Source organism: Patagioenas fasciata, chromosome 2, assembly GCF_037038585.1.
Source record: "Patagioenas fasciata isolate bPatFas1 chromosome 2, bPatFas1.hap1, whole genome shotgun sequence".
NCBI lineage: Eukaryota > Metazoa > Chordata > Aves > Columbiformes > Columbidae > Patagioenas > Patagioenas fasciata.
Window position 1 is genome coordinate 147230168 of NC_092521.1, and position 22028 is coordinate 147252195.

The 22028-nt window shown below is 43.8% G+C and overlaps 1 protein-coding gene across 2 annotated transcripts in view; it reads right to left on the minus strand.

Moving 5' to 3' along the window:
* Positions 1-5809: 5809 nt before the first annotated feature.
* RSU1 (Ras suppressor protein 1) overlaps positions 5810-22028 on the minus strand; it is a 104883-nt gene continuing 88664 nt past the window's right edge. For both annotated transcript variants that reach the window (XM_065831270.2, XM_065831272.2), the window contains exon 9: positions 5810-6283. In XM_065831270.2, coding sequence (XP_065687342.1) covers positions 6181-6283 — 103 coding nt within the window. In that variant the 3' untranslated portion in view covers positions 5810-6180. The remainder of the gene's footprint in view (positions 6284-22028) is intronic.

A 22028-nucleotide genomic window follows, 5' to 3' on the forward strand; every position in this document is an offset into this window, starting at 1 on the left:
ATTGAATTCACAACCTACAAGGTGTTTAACTGGCCGAGCAGAAATCTTTGAGTAGCTTAAGCTGACCAGAAATTAAGACAGGAAAGTTGCTTTGTATGATCTGGATGGTAACTGCTAAAATCATATCCCAGTAAGTACCCGTGTACCTCACTCCTCTGACTCAGCACTCTCTTCTCCTGCAAACACAGATGCTCACTTCTGTGTGATCTCAGGGAATCATGTATGCCAGGCGTGTTTGAGTAGCTACCTAAAATGAAACATCCGGATGGATACTGGAACAAATAAGAGGTCACTGAGGGTGCTCAAATGAGGCCACCAAACTAAAACTAACTAAAATCAAGTGTCTGAGGGGACAGTTGACAGGATCACCAGTTCTCCATGTCACTGCTGTGATGTTACATCCTAAACCACAGGGCTGGGAGGAAAACAACACCCAGATTAAGCTAAAATTCACTCTCCCAATGCGAGCCTGAGCACCATGTCCCAGCACACATCACAACCTCCGCGGCATTGCCCTTGCTCCAGCAGTGCTTGGGGCTGGGGGGGTTGAGGCTCAGCTGAGCCCCTTGGATCCGCGCTGGCTGCCTCTCAGCGAGGTGCTGCCCTGCCCAGCCCCATGAGTGGCTCCCAGGAGTGACTTTTGCCCTGGTCTTTTGCTCCTGGAGCACTGTTGGCTGAGCTCAGGATGGCCCCGGTGGGTGTGGGGTTGGTGGGACACCAGGTGGGAGGTGTCCCTGCTCTGCCGGCTCTGCCTGGCAATAGCTCTGTGCTGCTGGGGAAGCCGCTGCCGCCAGCCTGCGACCGCCATGCCAGCCAAGCAAAGATGAGCAGAACCAGCAGCAGCAAGCATCGCCCAGGCGCAGGCACAGGGTGAGCCTTCACCCAGGGCCTGAGGGATGCCAGCCCTTGCAGAGGGCACTCCATCTAAATTATTATTGAAACAGTGTGGGTATCATGTCCAGTGTTTGCCTCTCACATGAACTATGCCAGGCTGGAGGGTGCAGCTCAGCGCCAGGCTTTGTCCCCTGCCAGCACCCCGCCAGCCACGGCCATGCTGCCCAGTTCTTCACTGGTGGTTGCCCTGGTGCCCAGCCATTTGAAACATCATCCTGAATAACTGGGTTGTCAGGAAAATCATGAAGTCCCACTTGGCCTGGGGCTCAGCATCACTTGGCTGTGCGCTCAGGGCTGCTGGTGGCACCGGAGCAGGGTCTGTCCCTGTACTCTGCCCTGGTCGCATCTTGTCTCCAAAGCTGCCTCCAAACATGTCTGTCAAGCTGCAGGGGTGAATACTGTGGCTGGCACTCACGCGATTACTGTGCTCCTTGATCTAAAAATATGGTTTTTTGCTCTTGAGATACATTGCAAAAAATGTCAATTTTAAGGGCTTTTTCACAACAGGGAAACGGTTCCTGGCGAGCTGTAATTCAGTTCCTGCTGCAAGGGCAACGGGGAGCGGCGCCCACGGCACTCACAGGTGAGCTGGGACGTGGGAGCTCAGCTGTGCCAAAGGCAGCGGCTTTGGCAGCAGCACTGGATGGAAACCAACCACAGATATTTATAAATCACTGTGTTTTACAGGCATATTACTTATCCCTAGAGCAGAGAAAACAAAGTACCCAGGAGCAGAAGACAATCTGACTTTTGGGAGGTTATCATGGTTTCATCCCAGAACATCTGCCAGCCCCAGTGTCAGCACAAGGCAACAAACACATGGCATGAATCCGGGAGTATAAAAGATGTGTCATTGCAAGGAGGAGTAGGAGGAAAATAAAGTGAGTTGACAGCTCACATCCTGTGCTATAATCCTAGAAATCGTTAATATTTACAAAATTAACAACTAATATAACCGATGACAATCTCACTCCTCCTGGTTGTCATGAGGATATTAACAGTTACCACCTGCTCCAAACTGGAAATGTTGCCCGTCTCCGGAGCTCCTTCTGCTCAACACATGGTGGACGGCACAGATTCGCCCCCCTGGCTTCCACACCGGCCCAGAGGCAGGAGCCAGCGCGGGGCACCCACACATTGCTGGGCTGGAAACACCTCCTGACCACACTCCGCTCTCCGGGAGGGAGCCGGGGCTCTGGCAGAGCAGGACCATGGTCTCTCCCTCTCCCCGTCTCCTCCAGGAACCCAGCACCCAGCCCCACGCACCTCCCCGGAGGAGGAGGATGGGGAGGACATGGGGTGCAGAGGGAGGAGAGGCGAGTGCTGCGCTGGCTCAGATCGTACCTCTGAACAAGCTGCCCAATGGAATGCCCAAGGTGCTGGTGTGATTCGCCAGCTGTAGGGCTGGCAGCTAATTGATGAACAGATGCCACAGTGTCATTTCCTTAATAGGAAAGACCTGGCTAAAACCAAAAGAAAGATGCTTGAATATCAGTGAGTCCACGGGAAACGTATTTCCAGACTAACAATCACAAAAGGGTGAAACTTGGGAATCACAGCATTGTTGCCCTTTTTTTTTTTTTTTTTTTTAGCTGTTATTTGTCCATCAGGAGGACTGCAGGACACAGGGTTAACAGGCACTGTAAGTACAAGAAAACTGGGGATGGTGCCGGCACATGCGGGATTGCTGGCTTTATTTTGCCCTATCTTTAGCAAGGAGCATTAATTCCCCAAGCCACTCTTTGCACAGGCACAGCATATTGGCCTTACAGTAATTTTTAAAAGTTTTCTTCGTCAAGGTGCACTGTATGCAAAAAAACTGCCAAACTGTTTCCAGTTCACTGTATGCAAAATCAAAACAGAGAATTGCCTGCATTGTTGTTTTCAAAGAGCTCCCAGGTGCTGGAAAGCTCTAAAAAGCAAATTTCCTTCTCACAGGAATAATTTTCTCCCCTTGAAGTGGCATGTTGTTGGCTGTATGAGAGGTTGGCCTGAGGAGGCAACCTGAACGAGTGACCGTGAATGAGTGGATGGCAAAAAACATCATTTTCATCTTGCTGTCAACCAGGGCAATGAAACAATATTGACCAGAGGAGCAAAGAGCTGCCTATACAGAGCTCCATGCTCCAGGTGGCACAACAAAATTCCTCAGGCCAGAACCCAAGGGCTCACTGGAAGGGACCTCAGTTTGATGGATGCTCTGGAGAAATGACCAGGGGAAACATCAGAGGCACCATGACCAGCTGTGATGCTCATTATTCGGTTCCTTGCAGTAGGACACAGCAATTCCTTTCCTTTAAGTACAGCGGGGAAATAAATGTGACCCAATAAAATGAAACAAGTTGTTTTTAAATATTAAAAAAGCAATGACTCTAGAGAACAGATACAGGAATTCAGCAAACTCACATTAAAACTGTTGTGTAGTTTGCTCTGAAAAGCTGGTACCTTTTAAAAAACACTGAAACATTAGCATGTTACATCCCAGATGGTTTGCTTTGCTTCCCCATGTCTTTTATTCTGCCATGAGTCTCTGAAGAGCACTCCTTTCCCCCCCATTTTGTTTTCTGTTTGTAAAGCTTTATACATTTCGGTTTTTCATTGTCTGCTCAGATCATGATCTTATTTTTTTTCATTCTTCTTTTCAATAAACTTCTTTTTTTCCCCATCTGCCATCATCTTCAGTATAATACTTTTCCCTTTAGGACTTCTTTTATCCTTCTCATCTTTACGCCTTTCGCTTACTCTTCCCCAGACCCTTCATTTTTGCTTTTGCTTGTCAAAACTGTGTTTCTTCCTCCTTCATGGGGGAAGAAGTGGGAAGGTTGGGTGGATTTTCTTGCTATGGAGACCCACGAATGCTCCAATCCACACTTCGAAACCCTGCAGAGGAGAGCTTGCACGAGTCTTTCAACACTTTCAAAATTTGCAACAGCAGTTAATGGAAGTCTGACTAATGCTTGAAAATCAGCAGCTTATTTTAAAGTGGTGCTGCAGCTTCCCACCAACAACATTATCGGGCCTTCCCCAACAAGCTTTTATGTCGACATTAGAGACTCCATGCTTTGAAACCCTTGTAGCCTTGTAGCAACTTCTGTCTTTCTAAACCCCAAGAGACAGAGCAGTTGATGGATGCAGCTTCAGACGCCACCCAGATGCCTTCAGGTCTGGCTGGACTTCTGTTCAACCCAAAGGAGCCACATTGCTCCCCTGCCCCTAGAAACCCATGTCCAGGTGCACCAGGGAGATTGCAGAAGAGCTGCAAAGCCAGTTTATCTGGAAGCGAGTGTACAGAAAACATCTTCCAGCCTGAATGCGGGGTCTGGCCATGGCTGGGGGCATCGGTCAGGAGAGCAGTGGCTCATCCCGGTGGCTGCTGCCCCCCCGAGGGCTGGGTGGTGACAGTGCCAGGAGAGGAACCGGGGAAAGGATCTAGGGTCTCTTCACCCCTTCCTGATAGATGTGCCCATGCTATTTATTTTGTTCCAAAAGGAATTTGCAATAGCAGTTTGGGGATCTTCTGACATTTCACTGACATTTCTTCAGGGCTTTTTGTAGCACGATTATTACCGCATTAGGTGCCCTCACGTGTTAATGCCCACGTTTGATTTAATTGTGGGCATCCCAGCCAGGGGTCAGTTTTTCCTGTGAATTTTTAGGATGCACCCAACCTAGTGCCTCCATGGGCCTGTTTCAGTTGGACCTGTTCCCCTCAACAGATCACTTACGAGGTCTGGAAAATCATCTGCAGAGCTTGCGATGGCAAGAATTGACTGTTCCTGCCAAGTCTACCATTTTCACTGTTTTCTGTTTGCTTACCAAGACTGCCTCATTCTTCTGAAATACCAAAGACCACTTAAAATGTGTCCTAAGCTTGATGCCAACTTCCGAGCCCTGCTTGCCAATTCTGTTGCAAAATATACATCAATACATTTATTCCCAGACTAAGGCAACCATGTATTACTTAAATGCTGGTTAAGGGTAATCCTAAATGTGATCAAGAGGCTGGTGCTGATAACAGAGTCTTCAGACGCAAAATGGCTTTTGTAGAGAGTATAATTTCTAGCATGAGATATTTAAAACCTTTCCTCTCTCACTGAACACAACAGGTCTGTTTTGCCAGCCTGGGCATGTTTCCTGGCGCACAGTCCGGACGGCAGCCGGAACTCCACAATGGGTTGCTCAGGTACAAAATTCATGAAATCGGCAAACAAGGGCAGGAGGGTCCTGACACGAGCGATCTGGGTATGAGTACCTGTTCTTGTTCCTTGAGTTTCCTGGTTAGCTTTTGCTCTGGTAAGAATAAAACTGTTAGGAAATCACTGTCTGTAGATTTTAGGTTTTTCTTCCCCACTGCTAAGACCTGAAGCTATTTGAGATGTTAAACAATTTGTGGCTTCTGAGCTTGGCTGTGGTGCCAGCTTTGTACAGATAAATATAGAACCTGTGGCATTTTCAAAACCCATTTGGAACAGCTCTTCAATACAAGCACTTTCAACAGAGATTAAATACACTATTTGGGTTTTCTGCCTCAAAAAAAAAAAAAAAAAGTAACTTAAAAATTGGCAGAAATACCATTTTCTTCAAATGAGAAAGTTCTCTTTCCCCAAACGGAGGTTGGCAATTGGCAGCTTTTCACAAAGACAATTTTTTTTCTTTCCTCTCTCCCTTCCCTACTCCTTGATTTCAAAATAACCTTCAAGGCAAAAAAGCAGGACATAGCAATGTAAAAAAGAAATAGAAACTGATTAAAATTTTTCACTCCTTGAACAGAATGTTTAACATTTTAACAAATTTCTATCAGACAAAATGCCACCACATTCCTACACAAGAAATTAACACATTGCAGGACACTGGACATACACATTCCTCAAGGAATTAGCTATCCAGAAATCCTACTGAAGAAACTGAAACACAATACAAATAAAGACCTTTATTAAAATCACTTGGAATATTATGTGAAATTTAATATCGTATAATATAGGTGCAAAACCCCTGATATTAACAGGATGTGATACATGTGAGTAAGAGGACATTAATATACATATAAATAGAAAAGCTAAAATGTGTTTGACAGTGATATATTAAATGGCTACATAAATGTGACCATAATTAGGAGAATATGTGATATTGTATTCCTCAAACAGTGTCTTCTAAAGCAGTATACAGAGTAAAATGCTTTTACCTCTAGTGTCTGCCTTTTATGAGTAACAGGAGACGTGCAGGAATATTATAGGCACATGCAAAAGCAATGTAAAAGATATAAAAACAGAGGCAGGAGCCAGGGCCTTATTTATTCTTGGCTGCCAGAGGCTTACGGCTGATCTTCTTTGACTTGTCATTGTTCTTCTTTGGAGGTTCAGGATTCGCCTGCATGTGTCTGCCATAAAGACTGCAAGGAAATGAGATAAGGAATATTTGTGATACGACCATTTAACACAAGCTTTTACTCTGCAGCATGTTAAACAATGCATCTAGTTACTAGAAATGAAAAAGGAAGGTCATTATATTTATTTTGTCTCAAACTCAACACAGACTTTTCCATGAGAGCTCATGCTGCAGTCCATAATATTAGGTTTTTCATGACTAATCAGAGAGTAACATGGGGAAGAGCAGGCCTTTGGAGCAGTGAATGAGCAATCAGTTTTGCCTTCAGAAACTAGCAACCTTTAATTCTGCAGTTATGGGATTAAGGCTTGGAATGCTGCAAGGAAGTGTATTCAAGTTGACAATGACAAAAATTGGGTTGAACTGGAGAGACAGAGTGCCCACTTAGAGCGAAGTGAGCATCATCCCTAACCAGAAAACCCAAGGGCTTCATAATGTGACAGAGAGCAATGGTGTCACCGCCGCCTTTGCTGCTCACACATGATTGATAGCACTGGGACAGCCACCAACACATCAATGCCACATTAGTAAGTGCCACTGATTAAATGTTGACAAAGTATCCTACAATTAAGACGGCTAGCGTTCACAGCAAAGCTAAATAGACTACATGGCTGAGAGGATCTTGCTAAATATCACATAGTAATTAATAGATAATTTATGAGTATTCCTGATTAAACTAAATTAAAAACCTACCCAAAATAAACACAGCTCAAACTCCTCTTATTAACATAAAGTGCTTTTTGAAGACATACTTTGCGGACATGTCAGTGTATCTAGAAGGGAACAGAGACAAGATTTGTTTCTGCCCATTCGGCTGTATAAACACGGCAATGTCGACACCAACACTGAAAACCCATTGACAGGTGCTCCCTCTGACGCTTCAGCCCCACGCTGGTGAGTGTCCATCCCAGTCCCGTATGAGGCTGTTGTCAGTCATGTTGAACACAAACTTCTACCACTTGATAGGAACTCTGTCAGTGAAGATCATGGCACCAGTTCCCACAACAGCCTTCCTTGTGTCTCCGCACTTCCACCTTTTGGTGGACTTTGTCGTGAAACAGGACGGATCCAGGGGCTTGGGACTGAGAAACTCTGCGTCTTTCTAGAATTGCCTTTTGATGTGTCAAAATTGGGATGGGCAGCTGTCAGCACTGCTGCCACAGAACCCAGGTTCTGCGTTTTCCTGTGTCTGGTGCAGGCAGAAAGCTGCCCCAGCCCCTCACAGGCTCCCCCCCGCTGCAGTCTGTGTGTGCAGCCTGCGTGTCTGTCCAGCCCTCGCTGCAAACCAGGAGCTGGTACCGATCATTTGCTTGGTCGTGCTGGGACAGACTCAGTTACTCATGATACGCTGTTGCTCACTCAGAAAGCATGACCTGCTATACAGTTCTGCAGTGGACATCGGCCTGAGTGAGTACCTCGGAGATAAAGTGACTCTTTACTTACAGCGACCTCTTAGTTTGCAGGCTGAGCCGGATTTCAGCAGAAGACTGGCCCTCCTTCTTCTACAGGGCCTGGTGGACTATGCACTCAATCGTATGCAAGAGACATTGAACAAGGATCCAAACTCTTGAATTACTGTGCTCTAAGGCATGGCTATGGAGGGGCTGTTTATGTCAGATACAGAGAGGTTTTAGCTAAGACATATACAAGTCAGGAGACTAAAACCTACGATCTGCTCTGAGATTTATTTTGCTGCATCTTGAGGATACTTCAAGGCTGGGGTTCCCGGACTGTGGAATGGGACTAGAGTTTCTCCTAGGGTGGGGTGGAGAGGCAGCTCTCGCTTCCACCTCCTCAGCAGCTCTAGTTTTACATTACCCCTCTAAACAGGCTGCTGTCAAGGTGCGCTGTACCCAAAACAGCCTTGCTCAAGGAAAATACAACTGTAAATGATGACATTACTTCACATTACTGAAATTTTATGTGTGCCATCACCTGCTGTCAACAAGGGATCAGATGCCATTTCCTGACGTATGCAGAGAGCCCTGACCCTCTGTGATAACTGCCTGCTGACTATTAGCTACAGTACATGTATTTTTCTTTTCATAAGAGATACAGCCCCAACAGCACAAGGCTGTATTTTATCCAAGTACACAGTACGCGTATTAATCAAATATCCATCTTAAAAGCTGTCCTGTTTTAGAAGGCTTTAAGTGACTTGAGGGAGGGAAGTAGGGAAGGAGATGTTCTGGTATCAGGAAATACTATCATAGTGGAAGAGCACAGAAATATTTCAGCTGTCATTCAAGGAGGTTGTCCCACCAGAGACCTATCCAGGGTAAAGAAGGCAGGGGACAAGCAGCATCTTCTTCCCAATGACATGCAGTGTAGCATTTGAACTGCCACCAGCAACAATTTCATAACTCTGAGAAGTTCGCAACAGAGAAGTGGAAACACATGCTTAAATCTGCAAACACCAAGAGTTAGTTAAATACTAAATCAACATTCAAGTTGTTTTTTGGCTCTAGAGAAATGATGCTATGTTGGAGTAGAATGGGAGGCTTTTCATATAAGAAGAAGGTCCCCATTTGGGACTTTCAGCACTGAATTAACAGAGAATCCACTGATCCACTCTATCTGACCACAAAAACACTTTGTGTATGGGAACTGAAGTCCCCTGTCACTGCCCCACAGCTCCCTTTCCCTGTTAGTGCCAACCCACGAGTTGGTTTAAACTCTGCTTTTTTGCTTTGGAAACTTTATATGAATTTCCCTCTTGGATGACACTTTTGGCATTCATTCTGCCTCTCCTTTCCTGGTTTCTAAGTGCAAATTTTCAAGTCTGTGGACTGGCAGAGCTCAGATTAGTGAGCTTTTTCTGAAGTAAAAGGGTGTGGTGGGAATTCTCCTGACTACATAGATGCTTTTGAAGTGCAGAAACTGAATATTGACAATTTAGAATGAACTTCAGAGTTCTGGTAAAGTCTACTTGGGCAATGCCTTTTGACTGCAAAATGAGGTACAGCGGCCACTGCATGCGTTACGCAGCAAAAATCCCAAGTGACCTGTAAGTATTTCTGGTATCAGTTTTCCTTTGATATTTGCTCCTTATGATATTCATTGTTGTTGGTGTTCTAGCAACTCCCCCTGCTCCATGCAAGTACCATGTCAGTAGCAGCAGATGTGCATGAGTTGCAGACATCTGCAGCACTTTTACATTCCTTTCACTTATTCTCATGTCCAATCACTTCTACCGGCATGTGCATCAATACTTCATCCTGGAAATTAATTTTCGGGTTTGAAATAAGCAATCAAATATATCTACTTAAATTTCTCTGGCAAAATTCCAAAGAAGTTTCAGTTTCACGTTACTATCTCAGCTGACGATAAATGCTTTACAATCTATCACAGTAGTCTGCTATGCAAAGAGCAAGGATCAGACGTATTTAGATTATAGATGCCTTCACAGACAGGGACTCTCTCTTGTGTTTGTACACATCAAATATGAGGAGACATATGGTGTCACAACAGCATTTAAATACAATAATGACTGTGATAATGCCTGTGGGACAGAATTTGCCTTCTGTTACACTAGGGAAAAGAGAATTCACAATATTCAATGAACAAGCAACTATCTGAATGACACAAAAACCTACTAAAAAAACCCTATAAGCCTTTGGCTGTAGTAGATGTGGAGTCCTTAATGATTTCGATACCTACTAGATAGATCCAGCCACAGAAACCATAGCTTGCACATCACCGTCTGTCAGCCAAGCTGCAGCAACTCACTGTGTACGTGCTCTTGCGCTGGCATTGCTGTGAAGTCAAATGTCTCCGGCAGAGACACCGACACACCGTCCCCACAGGCCGAGGGCAGCTTCGGCCACGCAGCCAGCTGGTTATGGGGCTCAGCTGACGGACGGTGATGCACTCGGAGGCGGCACCTTGTCATACCTGCTTGCATGACCAGGCCCTTAGTGAAGGCAGATGGTCCCCACAAACAGACATAAGAATACTGAGGCAGACCGCGACTCCTGTTTCAAGGCAGATTTGTGCAATAAGTGCTGGTAATACACTCTCGGCAGCACCTTCACACTTGATATTTTGGAATGTCATCTGCTCGTGGGGCTGGTAGGGCTTTGAGCAGGACACCACACACAGCCCACAGCCCCAGCTGAAGAATAAAATATGGAACGCAAATAAATATTTCAGATGTTTGCGGTCTGCAGCAAACTCGTTATTATAAACACAGTTCACAAACTGCTGAACCTTTGTAGACTTAGCAGCTACAGTATTGCATGCAGCCTTCTCATTATGTTAAGTGAAATGGGAGATTAAATGTAAGACTGAAAATGCAGAAAGCCCTCAGATAGAGACTTCCAGTTGCTTGCTTTCTTTCTATATATTTTGAAAAGCAAGTATCTCTCATGAACATAAATGTTTCTTTGTATGTAAATATAAACATAAACAAAACCTCCCTGCATTCTCTATCTGCCCCGCTGGAAGTAACAAATGAGTGCACTATGGCTGCTGCAGCAAACTAACAATATCAAGTGAGAAAGATGCTCATTAAACTTCATCATTCTGTCTACTTTAATGATGCTTTTACTTAATAAAAATTCCCCAAGTAGTTGCAAGGATATTAGGCAAGGTCTTTGGTTATGTATCAGGGGTCTAAGCTGTCACTAGCAAGCATGCAGTTCAGGAGCGGCATTCCCAAGAGGAAAGAGTGAATACAGCTTTCTTGTAATAAATTCAGAGAGAATCAATAACCACAGCCTGCCACGTTAGTTAAGCATTTAGGAAAGTAGGTGATCCTTCTAAATTAAACTACAAATTGCTAAATGTTGCAATTTACAGCATAAGCTCAGGCATGGAACCTTGTAACTTGAAAGCATACAGTTTTGCTACCAAAATCTCTGAATTCAAGAAAGAACTTCAGTTAAAATTCATAAAGTTCGAAAGAGCCATTTTCAAAAATCACTTTCAGCACAATTGCCTCCAATTTGTCTCTCTCATACAACACAACACTCACCAGCTGAAGGTTACACAGTCTCAGAGAAGAAAAGAGTGAACTTGTATAAACTAGTGAACTACAGCATCTGATGCACCCATTAGTTTAAGCATTTTGAAAGAGGATTTCCAAAATTAGCCTCTAGAAATACATCGCTTTCTCTTTACGTCTGTAATACAGGTGCAGGGTGAGTGTGCAGAATGAAAACACAGGCACAGCTGAATACAATCCTGGAGACATACCATCTCTAGGTATGTCCCGTAACCTGAGAAATGACAGTGAAACATTCCAGTGCTGCTCACTTTTCCAAAAGCTCGAGCCCAGGCTCAGGCAGGTATTTAATGCTCAGACGCAGCTTCAAATGTGGATATTTACAGTGATCTAAACGGGACAGTCCCCGACCTCAGCTGCTGAAGCAGGAGAGGGGAGAGGCTGAATCAGTGGAGATCTCACTGGAGACCTGACACTGAAAGAAGCGCTTGCAGGACTGACACGTGCTGGCTGGCCTGTTCTAGTTACAGTTCTCAAGCACCTACTGTAAGACACTTTTGCCCTGGCAGCTTCTGTGTAGCTTATCACTGCTCCTGGTATTCCCTCTGAGCAACTGAGACTGGGCTTTCCTCCCTTGGGAGCTGCTAAAACATCACCTCCTCAAACCACATCTTCTCCCAGGAAGGGGACAAGTACTGGGGTTTAATTTGCCAGCAATGTACCAGTCAGATAAAATAGGGAGAGGTTAAAATTACTTGCAAGTATCATATTATTTTGGTAGTTTACAAATAATTTGGTTTTATTCTCTGTGGCATAAATCAGATAATTTAAATTAAGAGGAACATTGCATGGATAAGTGAAATGAATATCTGGTTTCCTTGCACACTCAGATGGCAAGCTGCAGTTCTAGGATTCTTTATAAGGAAGAACAGACAAGAGTGACTCATTTTATTCAGCTAATTTTTTGCCCCTTTTTTGAGAGCGCTCTGAGAGCAGATGGCAGCAGTGTCAGAGATGTTCATCATCTGAAGCTCTCTGCAAGCACCTTCAAAAACCTCAGTTTTGGGCTGTCACCTCTGCGTACCAGCTCACTCCTCGGGCTCTGGAGTGGAGGCAGCGCTGGCTGGATGAAGGGGGCAGGGGCTGATAGAGCCTCAGGGCTACTCAACCTGCAGTGCTTAATGTGGTGTAAAGCTGCTGTGGTATTTTCAGGTCTGTAACAGTTTGTCTGCCTCTATTGCCCACTCACACTACGTTTAATACTTCAGGCGGCCCCAAATCATCACCTTCCACAGCCCATCCTCAAGACGCTCCAAAGCATAACAACCTGTGATATTTTCCATTGCCTCCACCTGCTCCAATCACCTTTATTACCCAAAATTCCTGCAGTTCGCCCTTGCATCATCCTCCCTAATTCTTCCAAGTCCAGCGCTTGGCCTTTCAGGGAGACTTTCTACATCACCAGAAATCCCTTACCTTCTCAAGTGTTTTCTGGGGGTCTTCACCCCCAGAGGCACTCCACAGGGGAACTGATCACCTTCTCCCTGCTGAGTCCACCTCTTTTTTTGTACCTACTTTCATTTTCCGGACCCCACATCTGATAAGCAGGAGAGGATTCAGTACAGGTGGACAGTTAGGTATCCAAGCTCATCCTGTGGTAAGTGAAGATCTGGCTAATGAAGCCAGTGGAGCAGAGAGTTTTTTGGGTGACCAAAGATAAGCATCTGCTGTGAGATGCATCATTGCTATATACTGTTACTGATTTCCACTGACTACAGGGGACAGTGTGCAGCTAGCTGACACACAGACATTCACATTTAGATAATTTAAAATGCTAGATGAAGTCCACCCAGAGCAACCACTCCCTCTCTGTTCCACTTTGCACATTCTCACAAGCTGTTAGCTACCTAACATTATAGGCTACACTAGAGTCACGAACAGCCTAGCATTAACTTATTGTGAATTCCTGCCTAAAAAACACTCCAAATATCAATAAGAAAAAAAAAAAAGTATTCCACTAAAACTGTCCTGGAGCTCACTGTCTCAGCAACTGTGTAGAATGCACATCCTTCAAACTAAGCCCATTCATCCTGCACATCTCCCACTGGTCACTTCATTCCATTCCCCACAGGGCTCCCTTCTGTCAGATCCCTCAACCCTAGTCTCTCCCCTTTACATTTGCAGTACCATACAACTGAAGAAGAGAAAGGCTCAACCTCTATGCACCATGTTTCCCACCCTCTTTCTTTACAGGTTGCTGTCAGAGGTGGACACTGACCAGATGGACCTCTGGTCCGATCCCAGGAGCTCCCTGTGGTGCTCCTCACAATAGCATCACCAGTCCTGCTGTGACGACTCAGCAGCCCAAATGCAGCAGCTGTAAAGGGAACACAGTCCAGTCAGACGTAAAAGGAGACACCTCAGGGGAGACTTGAGCTGAGATTAATTACGATTTACAAACACCTGATCTCCTACAGGGCTGGCACTTCCTGGGTAATTTTAATTCTGCCAGACATGTCCACTCTTTAACTGGTTAATTTAATCACTGCTTCTTTGAACTCACCATCTTACATGTTAAGGAGAACTAATTTATGTTTTTCAAAAAGGAATTCCAAGTAGGTGTTAGGTATTTCTTTAATTAATAGACAGTAACAAAAACCTTCTCCTTATATTCTCTGAGGCTAGCAGCCTTCTGAAGCAAGTACTTTAAATGAGAGGCTTGTTAGGGGAGCACAGCTGGAAGCTCATAGAAACCTAGCAAAAAAGAAAAGGTCTTTTTTAAAGGAAAATGTACAGGCCAAAACTGGCTAATGACACTACATACCCAACTGGAAAGACCTTACAAGAAATGTGGCTTTTGGCAGGGAGGGTTTTGAAAGCACATGGAACACCAGCATGTGCTTTCTGAAAGTCAGACCTGTCTAATCCCCAGGGAGCCCAGCACTGAAAATCTCAGCTGTGACACAAAGACAGAGAGACACAGAAGGAGGACCTCCATGGAACTGTGATGAGGATGGAAAGGAGAGGATGTGTTTATGCTTATTTCTTTAAAAACAGAGACAAGCACGAATTAAGATTTCATCTACAGAATCTGTTATGCTGATAAAACAACCCTCAGCCAGACCAACATAATGAGTCAGCAGCTGGAGAGGAGCAGGGAGAGAAGAATTTCTCACCTGGGACTCACATCTTCAAGCATGTCCATGAGGGCTGATCTCCCTCCTCACACTCCATTTCGAATGGACTGGTGTCTCAGCTACATAGCAGACTAGTCCCTGGATCTGCCCCATGCACAGAGAAACTTTGTAGGTCAGAACCTGAAGTCCTTACAACTCAGAATTCCCAGACTGCAGTGGATTACTTTTTTGGTTTTCTTTTCACAGATCAAGTGGTGCTCTCCCACTTACATATGACCAGGAAAAACAATTTAGTGCCACATATGGACATCAGCTGCAAACCCTGAGAGCTGAGGTATCCACTAGAACAAATTACATCCTCCATGTAATGAATGAAAAGGAACTAAGAGCCACAGAATCTGCATGAGCAGGATCAGCTTCTCTGGCAGAAGGCAGCACATGTGGGTACAGAGAAAAATGCCCCAGTGAGAAGTAAAAGGACTAGTTAAATGAGAAAGAAGTGTGTGCTGTTTACTGAAGTCACCTGTATCAGCACCACCCTTGTCTTTATGCATTTGTACTTCCACGAGCATGCAGCAGATAAGTCAACAGTTTGCTCCATTTCACTGAACCCTGTTGTTGGGACCATATTCAGGGCCACCTGCCTGCTCTCAAACTAATCTCAGACATGCAGAGAACACAGTGCAGAAAACATCTTGGCATGCAGCACAGTCACCTTCCTGGAGCCAGCCGAACACAGTCTTCATTTTTACGTTATTTTAGTCTTGTTGTCCACATGGAGTCCTTTGGGCTTAAGGAAACCAGTGCTCATTTTCCTTTTTTGAGGGCTACACTAAAGGGCTTGTTGCTCAGATAAATCCCCTTACATCATCTTTATTACTGATTTACTACATGCATCTTGCTGTGCACCTAATTAACATTAAAAAAAAAAAAAAAAAAAGAAGGAAACAGTAAAAATAGCTAAGTGCAAGCCAAGGAACTTTCTATAAGTTATTCTACATCTGGCAGGACCAAGAGAAGGGAAGGAAGGAATCAAGGTAGATGGTGGAGACAAGTATAGGAAAATGCAAAGAGGATCAGGTGGGGAATAAATTAGGCCAATAGTGTGCAGGCATGCGGCCGGTGAGAACATTTGTCTGGCAAAGCCCTGCGCCAAACCATCTCCACTTTGTCCTCCCTAAACCCCGTTTCTCACTGTTTTTGGTGTGTGCTCTCTGTTCTGACAGCATGCCTCATGCCTGCATGACCCACCGGCAAAGTTCAAGCCAGAACAGGTGGTCAGTAGGATGGACCAAATGCTGGAGATACTGAGAGTGTGGGTCCAGCTCCCAGGACGGCTGAGGGGCTGGAGGCTGGCGAGACTAGATCTGGGTTCCTGATACCTGAGACATCAAGATTTGGGAGCCAGGTACCAGAGGGATCCTTGATATAGGGTTTTCCCTGATCACTGATCCCTAGAAATGCTGTCCTCTCTGCGTTTACGTGGCCATCTGTCCTCCCATCATGTTCATGGCTGGCCATGTGCATATACAGGTTCTAAATCTGTGGCTAGCCTTGCTGCTGCAGGACAAGGGAACAGGGATATGGAGCACTGCCATCAGTGGAGGAATCTCCTGGCACCTCTAGCCCAATGGATTTAGCTGCTCAAAAGCATTACTGGGAAAAAATAGGAAATGAGGAAAGTCACATCACCTTTTTGACACACAGGACCACATATGAAGCACTACACATCACAGACAATCCAATTTCATGTAGTCCCTGAGCTGGCTTTGTTTGACACATGTTGGTCATACTTTCCAGAAAGGCTGTTCCAGGGGAACCTTCTTGGGTTGAATTTTTGAACATGCATAACAGGTCAATGCAAATATTAACTTTTGCCATCCTCCTCATGAAATCTCTTTCCAGTTCCCAAATACAGCCTTTTCAACAGTCCCCTGGCCAGTGTTGGCATAAACACGCCAATGTCAATCTTCCAGACACTCTGATTAATTGTGCTCAGACAGGTCCACTTATGTGCAAAAGGAGCAAGGAGATTCAAAGCCAATTTCAAAATTGTTGTCACCATTCTTGATAAAACGCTGAAATTTTGAAAGTCAGAGATCAAGTACTTCATTATGGAAGCAAAAAATACCAATACAATGTTTTTCCAGTTATATCCAGCTACTGCAGAAGACCAAAGATGGTCACATAGATACCATGTAAAAAAATTATTCAGACTATTCACCCCATTTTCCAGACAGTTTTGAACACAGCACCACACCATTAATATCTGTCAAACAATTACTGGGTTTTAAGCAGATCTCTGGCATTTTTCCATGGCTTTTACTGTGCCAACAAAGCTTTTCCAGAATCTTTTCAGGGGGGACCTGTGTTATGTGGCAGCCAATAATCTTTATGGTAACACTGCAATGAAAATGTCACATACTGTAATGAGCAGAGATCGTAAGTTAAGCCCCCAGCTACCTTTCTATTATTTTTCATTACAGTCTTTCTGGGTTTGTTATGCTTCAAGAGTACTCAGGGAATTACACCGAACTAGGCTCACAAGTCAGCTCTTCATTACTCAGACCACACTGAAACTGTGCAATCAGCAAACTGAACCAGCTCCTCAGGTATTACAAGACACTAACATTTGTTTGAATATTTTAGCTTGTCCTCTTTCTTAAAGCTCTATTCTATAAACCGAACTTGCCTACAGTTGGAGAAGGTTCTGTAACAACAGGAAAATCACATAACATTTTTTCATGCCATTAAAACTTTGAGTGAAGGGTTTGGCTTCCTTTTGTCTACCAGAAACAAACCGTGATATGCTCCTGTTTCCCTGGCAGCAGTATTTTTCCTAGATTGGTGTTCCACAGTGCACGATGAGTTGGGTAGACAAAAAGGTCTTACTTGCTTTGTGAATCCTTGTCCCTGATCCATTGCAGATTTTTATATTGGCTTCCTTCCCTCTTGCCAAGCAAGAAGCTGACCACCCCTTTGGAAATGAGCAGTTACAGTCACATCAGTAACTTTAGATGTCACGCAATCCACACAACTTCCCAAGTTGCTTTCAGTGTCATTCAAGGCCCACAGTGTGAACTACACAGAGCCTTTTGAAAGCCTTTCTTCTTCCCTGATGTTCATTAAGATAAAACGCCAGCATAGTGTCAGCCTGATTTTGATTTCAACAAAATCAATACCAGTTTTGCTTCTGATTTCAGTGGGTGCAAGGTTTGGCCTTTAATGTCATGCAATCTATTCCTGACAACTGAAAATCCACTAGTGCACACCATGCAGCACGGGCTATCCCACGAGACAGTCTCATCATAGTCTTCTTTGAAATCACCTACATTTCTTATTTTAGCACTCTCCTGAATAGAGTGACTTGGGAAGTGCAAAGACCTCTAGATTACTTAAGAATTACAATAGAGGTTCCATAGTAATTTGTGTTGTAATTAGTGTTAGCAACTGAGGCATATCTTGGAAACTGTGCAAAAATAAACACAGCTTTACGCTATCAATCAAACAGCTCTTTCTTTGTTATTTAAATCATCTACAGATGCCCATTATTATCCATGCAAGCAAACTGGCAAACTGCACCTGTAATAGAGCTCACAAGCCCCAAACTATACATCAACACCCGAACAACATCCAGGCTGGCTATGAACACTGGAGTGAAAATTATTTCTTCTCATCAAGTGCTAGTAATAGCTAAGGGCCAATGAGTCACTCTGTAAACTTCTTACTGCAAGCATTAACCAAAATAGTTTTACAAGGACGGTGGGATTATGCATACTGACATGATCTGGTTTTGCTGAACATCTTTTTGCCGTAGGTAGGCAGCACTCATCCTATATCATTGGTGCTTACGTACACTCATGAGTTAGAAGAACAAATATGGAACTTTGACTTAAAAAGACACAAAATAGTTTACTCGATCATCAGACATTTGCATAAGGCACCCACAGGAGCCTTCAAGAGTGATGCAAAATAAACCAGTGGTTTGACCTCCTCCTGTGCAAGAGGAAAAGGCTCATGGAGTCAAATCCAATTGCACTGAATCACTCTAAGTGCCGTGGTAGCAACAAAGGCAGAGGGGTGCAACGACGGGGAACCAAACCCCAAGCTGCAGTCTTGGAGGATAAACTGTGGGACATCTACTCTGCATCTTCTTCAAAACATGTTGGAAAGCACATTGCAGGGAGGGCAAATGTGGTCCTTGGACTACTGTCCTTACCTTCTGGTTCCTCTAACACACAGGTTACTAACATGTCTGCCAAATCCCAGCCTGTGCATGCAAAGCAGCAAATGGGCACCCCCTTACCCATGAATCTGTCCCCAAGCTTGTGGCACAGAGTGTTTTTTTGAGGGATGCCAGCGCAGGAGTGGGAAAAGCAAAGGGGCTAGAGATTTGTCAACAGTTCTGTCATAGAGAAAGCACTTCATTAGCCTGTCAATTGCACGGTGTCAAGGAGATACATTTATTGACAGCTCACTGCCAATTGATCCAACATCTATATAAAGCTCTTCTTATGCAATGAGCTTGCTGACATGATCACGAGATCTATAGAGAACTAATAGCTGTACTAAGCCTCAAATTGCTCTAATTTCTAAACAAAATGAAACCAGAAGTGGTAAAATCCCACCAACTTCTCAGCAGCTAGACCATATTCACTGCTTACAGCACAACTTTTTAAAATGAGATTAATTTTTTATATACTTCACAGGTAGGGTATGAACTCAGGTGAATAAAAGCCCTTATAACAAAACACCATTTTTCAGTTCTACGGCCATCCCATAATCATATGGGATTACTTTTGAAATACAGGGAGTATGCATTTTCTACTCCCTCATTTTAGTGTGGAAGTACCCAGGGATATTCCATTCTGTATGCCAGCCAACTGCTCCGCGTGCTCGGGTCCCTCAGCCTCTCATCGCGTTAGGATAATGCTGCGAGTGGCTGATTGATCCTGCAGTGACTTTAGCAGCTGGCAGTCACTTCACAGAGCCAGCAGCACACCCGCAGCGCACATGCTCCTAACCCTTGCTTGCTTTGCTTTGTACTACCTGTTTTATCACTTCATGATAAGGCAGCGTCAAAGACAGCAGGAGTAACCTATTCTGGCATCTCCATCTGGCACTATATATCAGACTTGTGCTGCTCTGGTGGATCAGTTTCAGATCCCTGTTGGCAGATCAAAGGCAGCAATAATAACCACAAATCAATCCCTCTTTAAGGCCTAAAACATCTTCTCCCTCACATAGGAGGTCTCATTTCTTCACTACCCAGAGCCCTTATAAATACCAACTTTGCCTAGACACAACAGTTGTATGCAGACACTCAGGCCCTGGAGAATTTGGCACAGCAGTTTTGGTTGCTTTCTCCTATCCACTGACAAACAAAACAGGGAGTACAGAGGGGCTCATGGAGATCAAACACTTGAGTCCCCAAAAGTCAGAAAGCTGCTTGGTGCCAAAGTGAGGGCATACAGAGAAGATGGCTTGCTTCCCTCCCTCAGTCTCATTGCAGGTAATATATTTTCCAGCACTATATTTTGACCGAAGCAGCCAGCTACCACCAGTGCACTGCTCAGTGCCCTAAGCCAACCAACTGGTGTTTGCAGAACACGTGTTCAGACACAGAATAGACCCATCCCCAGTTGCGCAACTGCACTGTGGACAAGTTGCTTTCAAACAGTGTTTCCAGACAGTTTACTACTTACTTAGCACATGCTCTAGAAAACAGGATTCAGAAGAAAGGAGCTTCTTGAGGTTATGGCTGCTCCCATACAGGGGGAACATCTGGTCCCTTTCGCAACAATCGTGCTTGCATTCTTGAGATCACGCTTGAATTCTTGATGCTCACCTGTTAGGTCTTAGCTAAAGGCAGTGGGAGTTAAAATATGACTCAAAGGCTAGGTATCAGCTCTCTGCCTGGCTCTGCTTTACTGTCAACATGAGACTTTTACTGCAAGAGAAGTAGCTTCTGTCTGCTCCTTCTCCATAACACTTTCACAGTGACAAAGCTGTATTTACCATGATGTAGCTAGGCAGTTCCCTAGGATTCAACTCACCAAGAGATACTGTGGTTAAAAAACAAAATAAAAATCTGTACCTTGGATTTTAAAGAATAGCTGTTATGCTGTAAAAGATACACCTGCATGGACAGCAAAGACAAACTCTTTGTCTTATATTTCTTTAAAGTCCTTTAGTCTTGTAACTTGCAGTTTGAACTATGTCTCGGAAGAGACTGCAACACCAGCTAGAATAGCAACAACTCAACATTCCTGCATTCTTCCTAAAATGAAACCCAGAGATAAATCATGAAAATGATAGCTTCTTAAAGATCTTCTGAAATTCTTAAGAAAAAGAAAAAGTATCAATTAAGGGCAAACAGCCATAAATCCTCTGGTGCCAATACTGCATACTAGCATAGTCTGCAAAGGCCAGAAACACTTATATTTTTGGGTTACCACATAAGGGCCAGAAGGACATTTTGTCCTAAAATTCTTTTGAATACAAATGTAAAGTATTTTGATTCTGATTTTTTCAGTATTCAATTAAGATACAGCTCCACTTGCCTGACTGTTTATCACTGATAGTTTTTTACTATACACATAAAAGTAGAACATTGTCTCAACATATGAAAAATGTGGATAGTACATATTGCTCATAGCTGCACATAATTTTAAGAACTGTAACTGTACTATTTCTAGATAATTTTAAACTATGACAAAGATGCGTGCTATTGACGAAAAATGGCAAGCCTATAAAAAGCTATGTGTTTGAGTCAACAAGTATAAAGAGAATATTTTTTTATCATAGTATGTTTCCTTTACATGTTAGTGTAAGTAGAAAGTCAGAAAGATTAACCAAAGATGAAGAAAAAAAGACCACCCTCTTCTTTCCCCCTCCTGCTACTGAGCTTAGAAAAATATTCTAAAAAGAAAAAAAATTACATTAGCAGCTTCTAAGACAGTTTAATAAAGCTTGGGGAAGGCCTTAGTGTTGAATTTACCTTCCCAGTAGTACCTAAAGTGGAACTACTAAAGCACCACAATAAAGTTTATGAACTTGTCTTTACTGCTGCATAATTTATCTTTGAGAAATGACACCACGGCAAACAACTGCCCTCTATGAATGTCTCTGGGGCTTCAGTCCACTGCAGTTTTTATCACAGCAAATAAACTGGATCAAGATTGGACTCCAAACTGAAATGTATGTCACATATTTTTTATTAATGAAAAATACTTAATTAAAAAGTTAAACACTACTATACTCACACGTTTTCATATCCTCTAAGTCAGCTTCGCAACTAAAGTGTTTTTGAGATACTCTACACTGAAAATCAAAAGAAACAAACCCCAGCATCACTCATATTTCTTTCTAGTCAAGAAACTTTCCCCTTTCTATTAGTTTCCTGCCTAATGAAAAACAAATATATCCCTTCATAAAAACAAACAAACTAACCCCCTAAGCCCTAACAAAACCACACTGTGAATTCAAAATAGACTTAATCAAAACACAGCAATCAAAGCTAAAGGTACACTGACTAGACTTCTTCGCCTGGTCTAGTGTTCAGGGCATCATTTGCTCAGAACACCTGCCAGCACTAGAGTTACACTGCTCTAGAAAATGTTTATTTTCAGGGTGCATGCCTTCTGTCAGGTCAGCAAGTCAACATG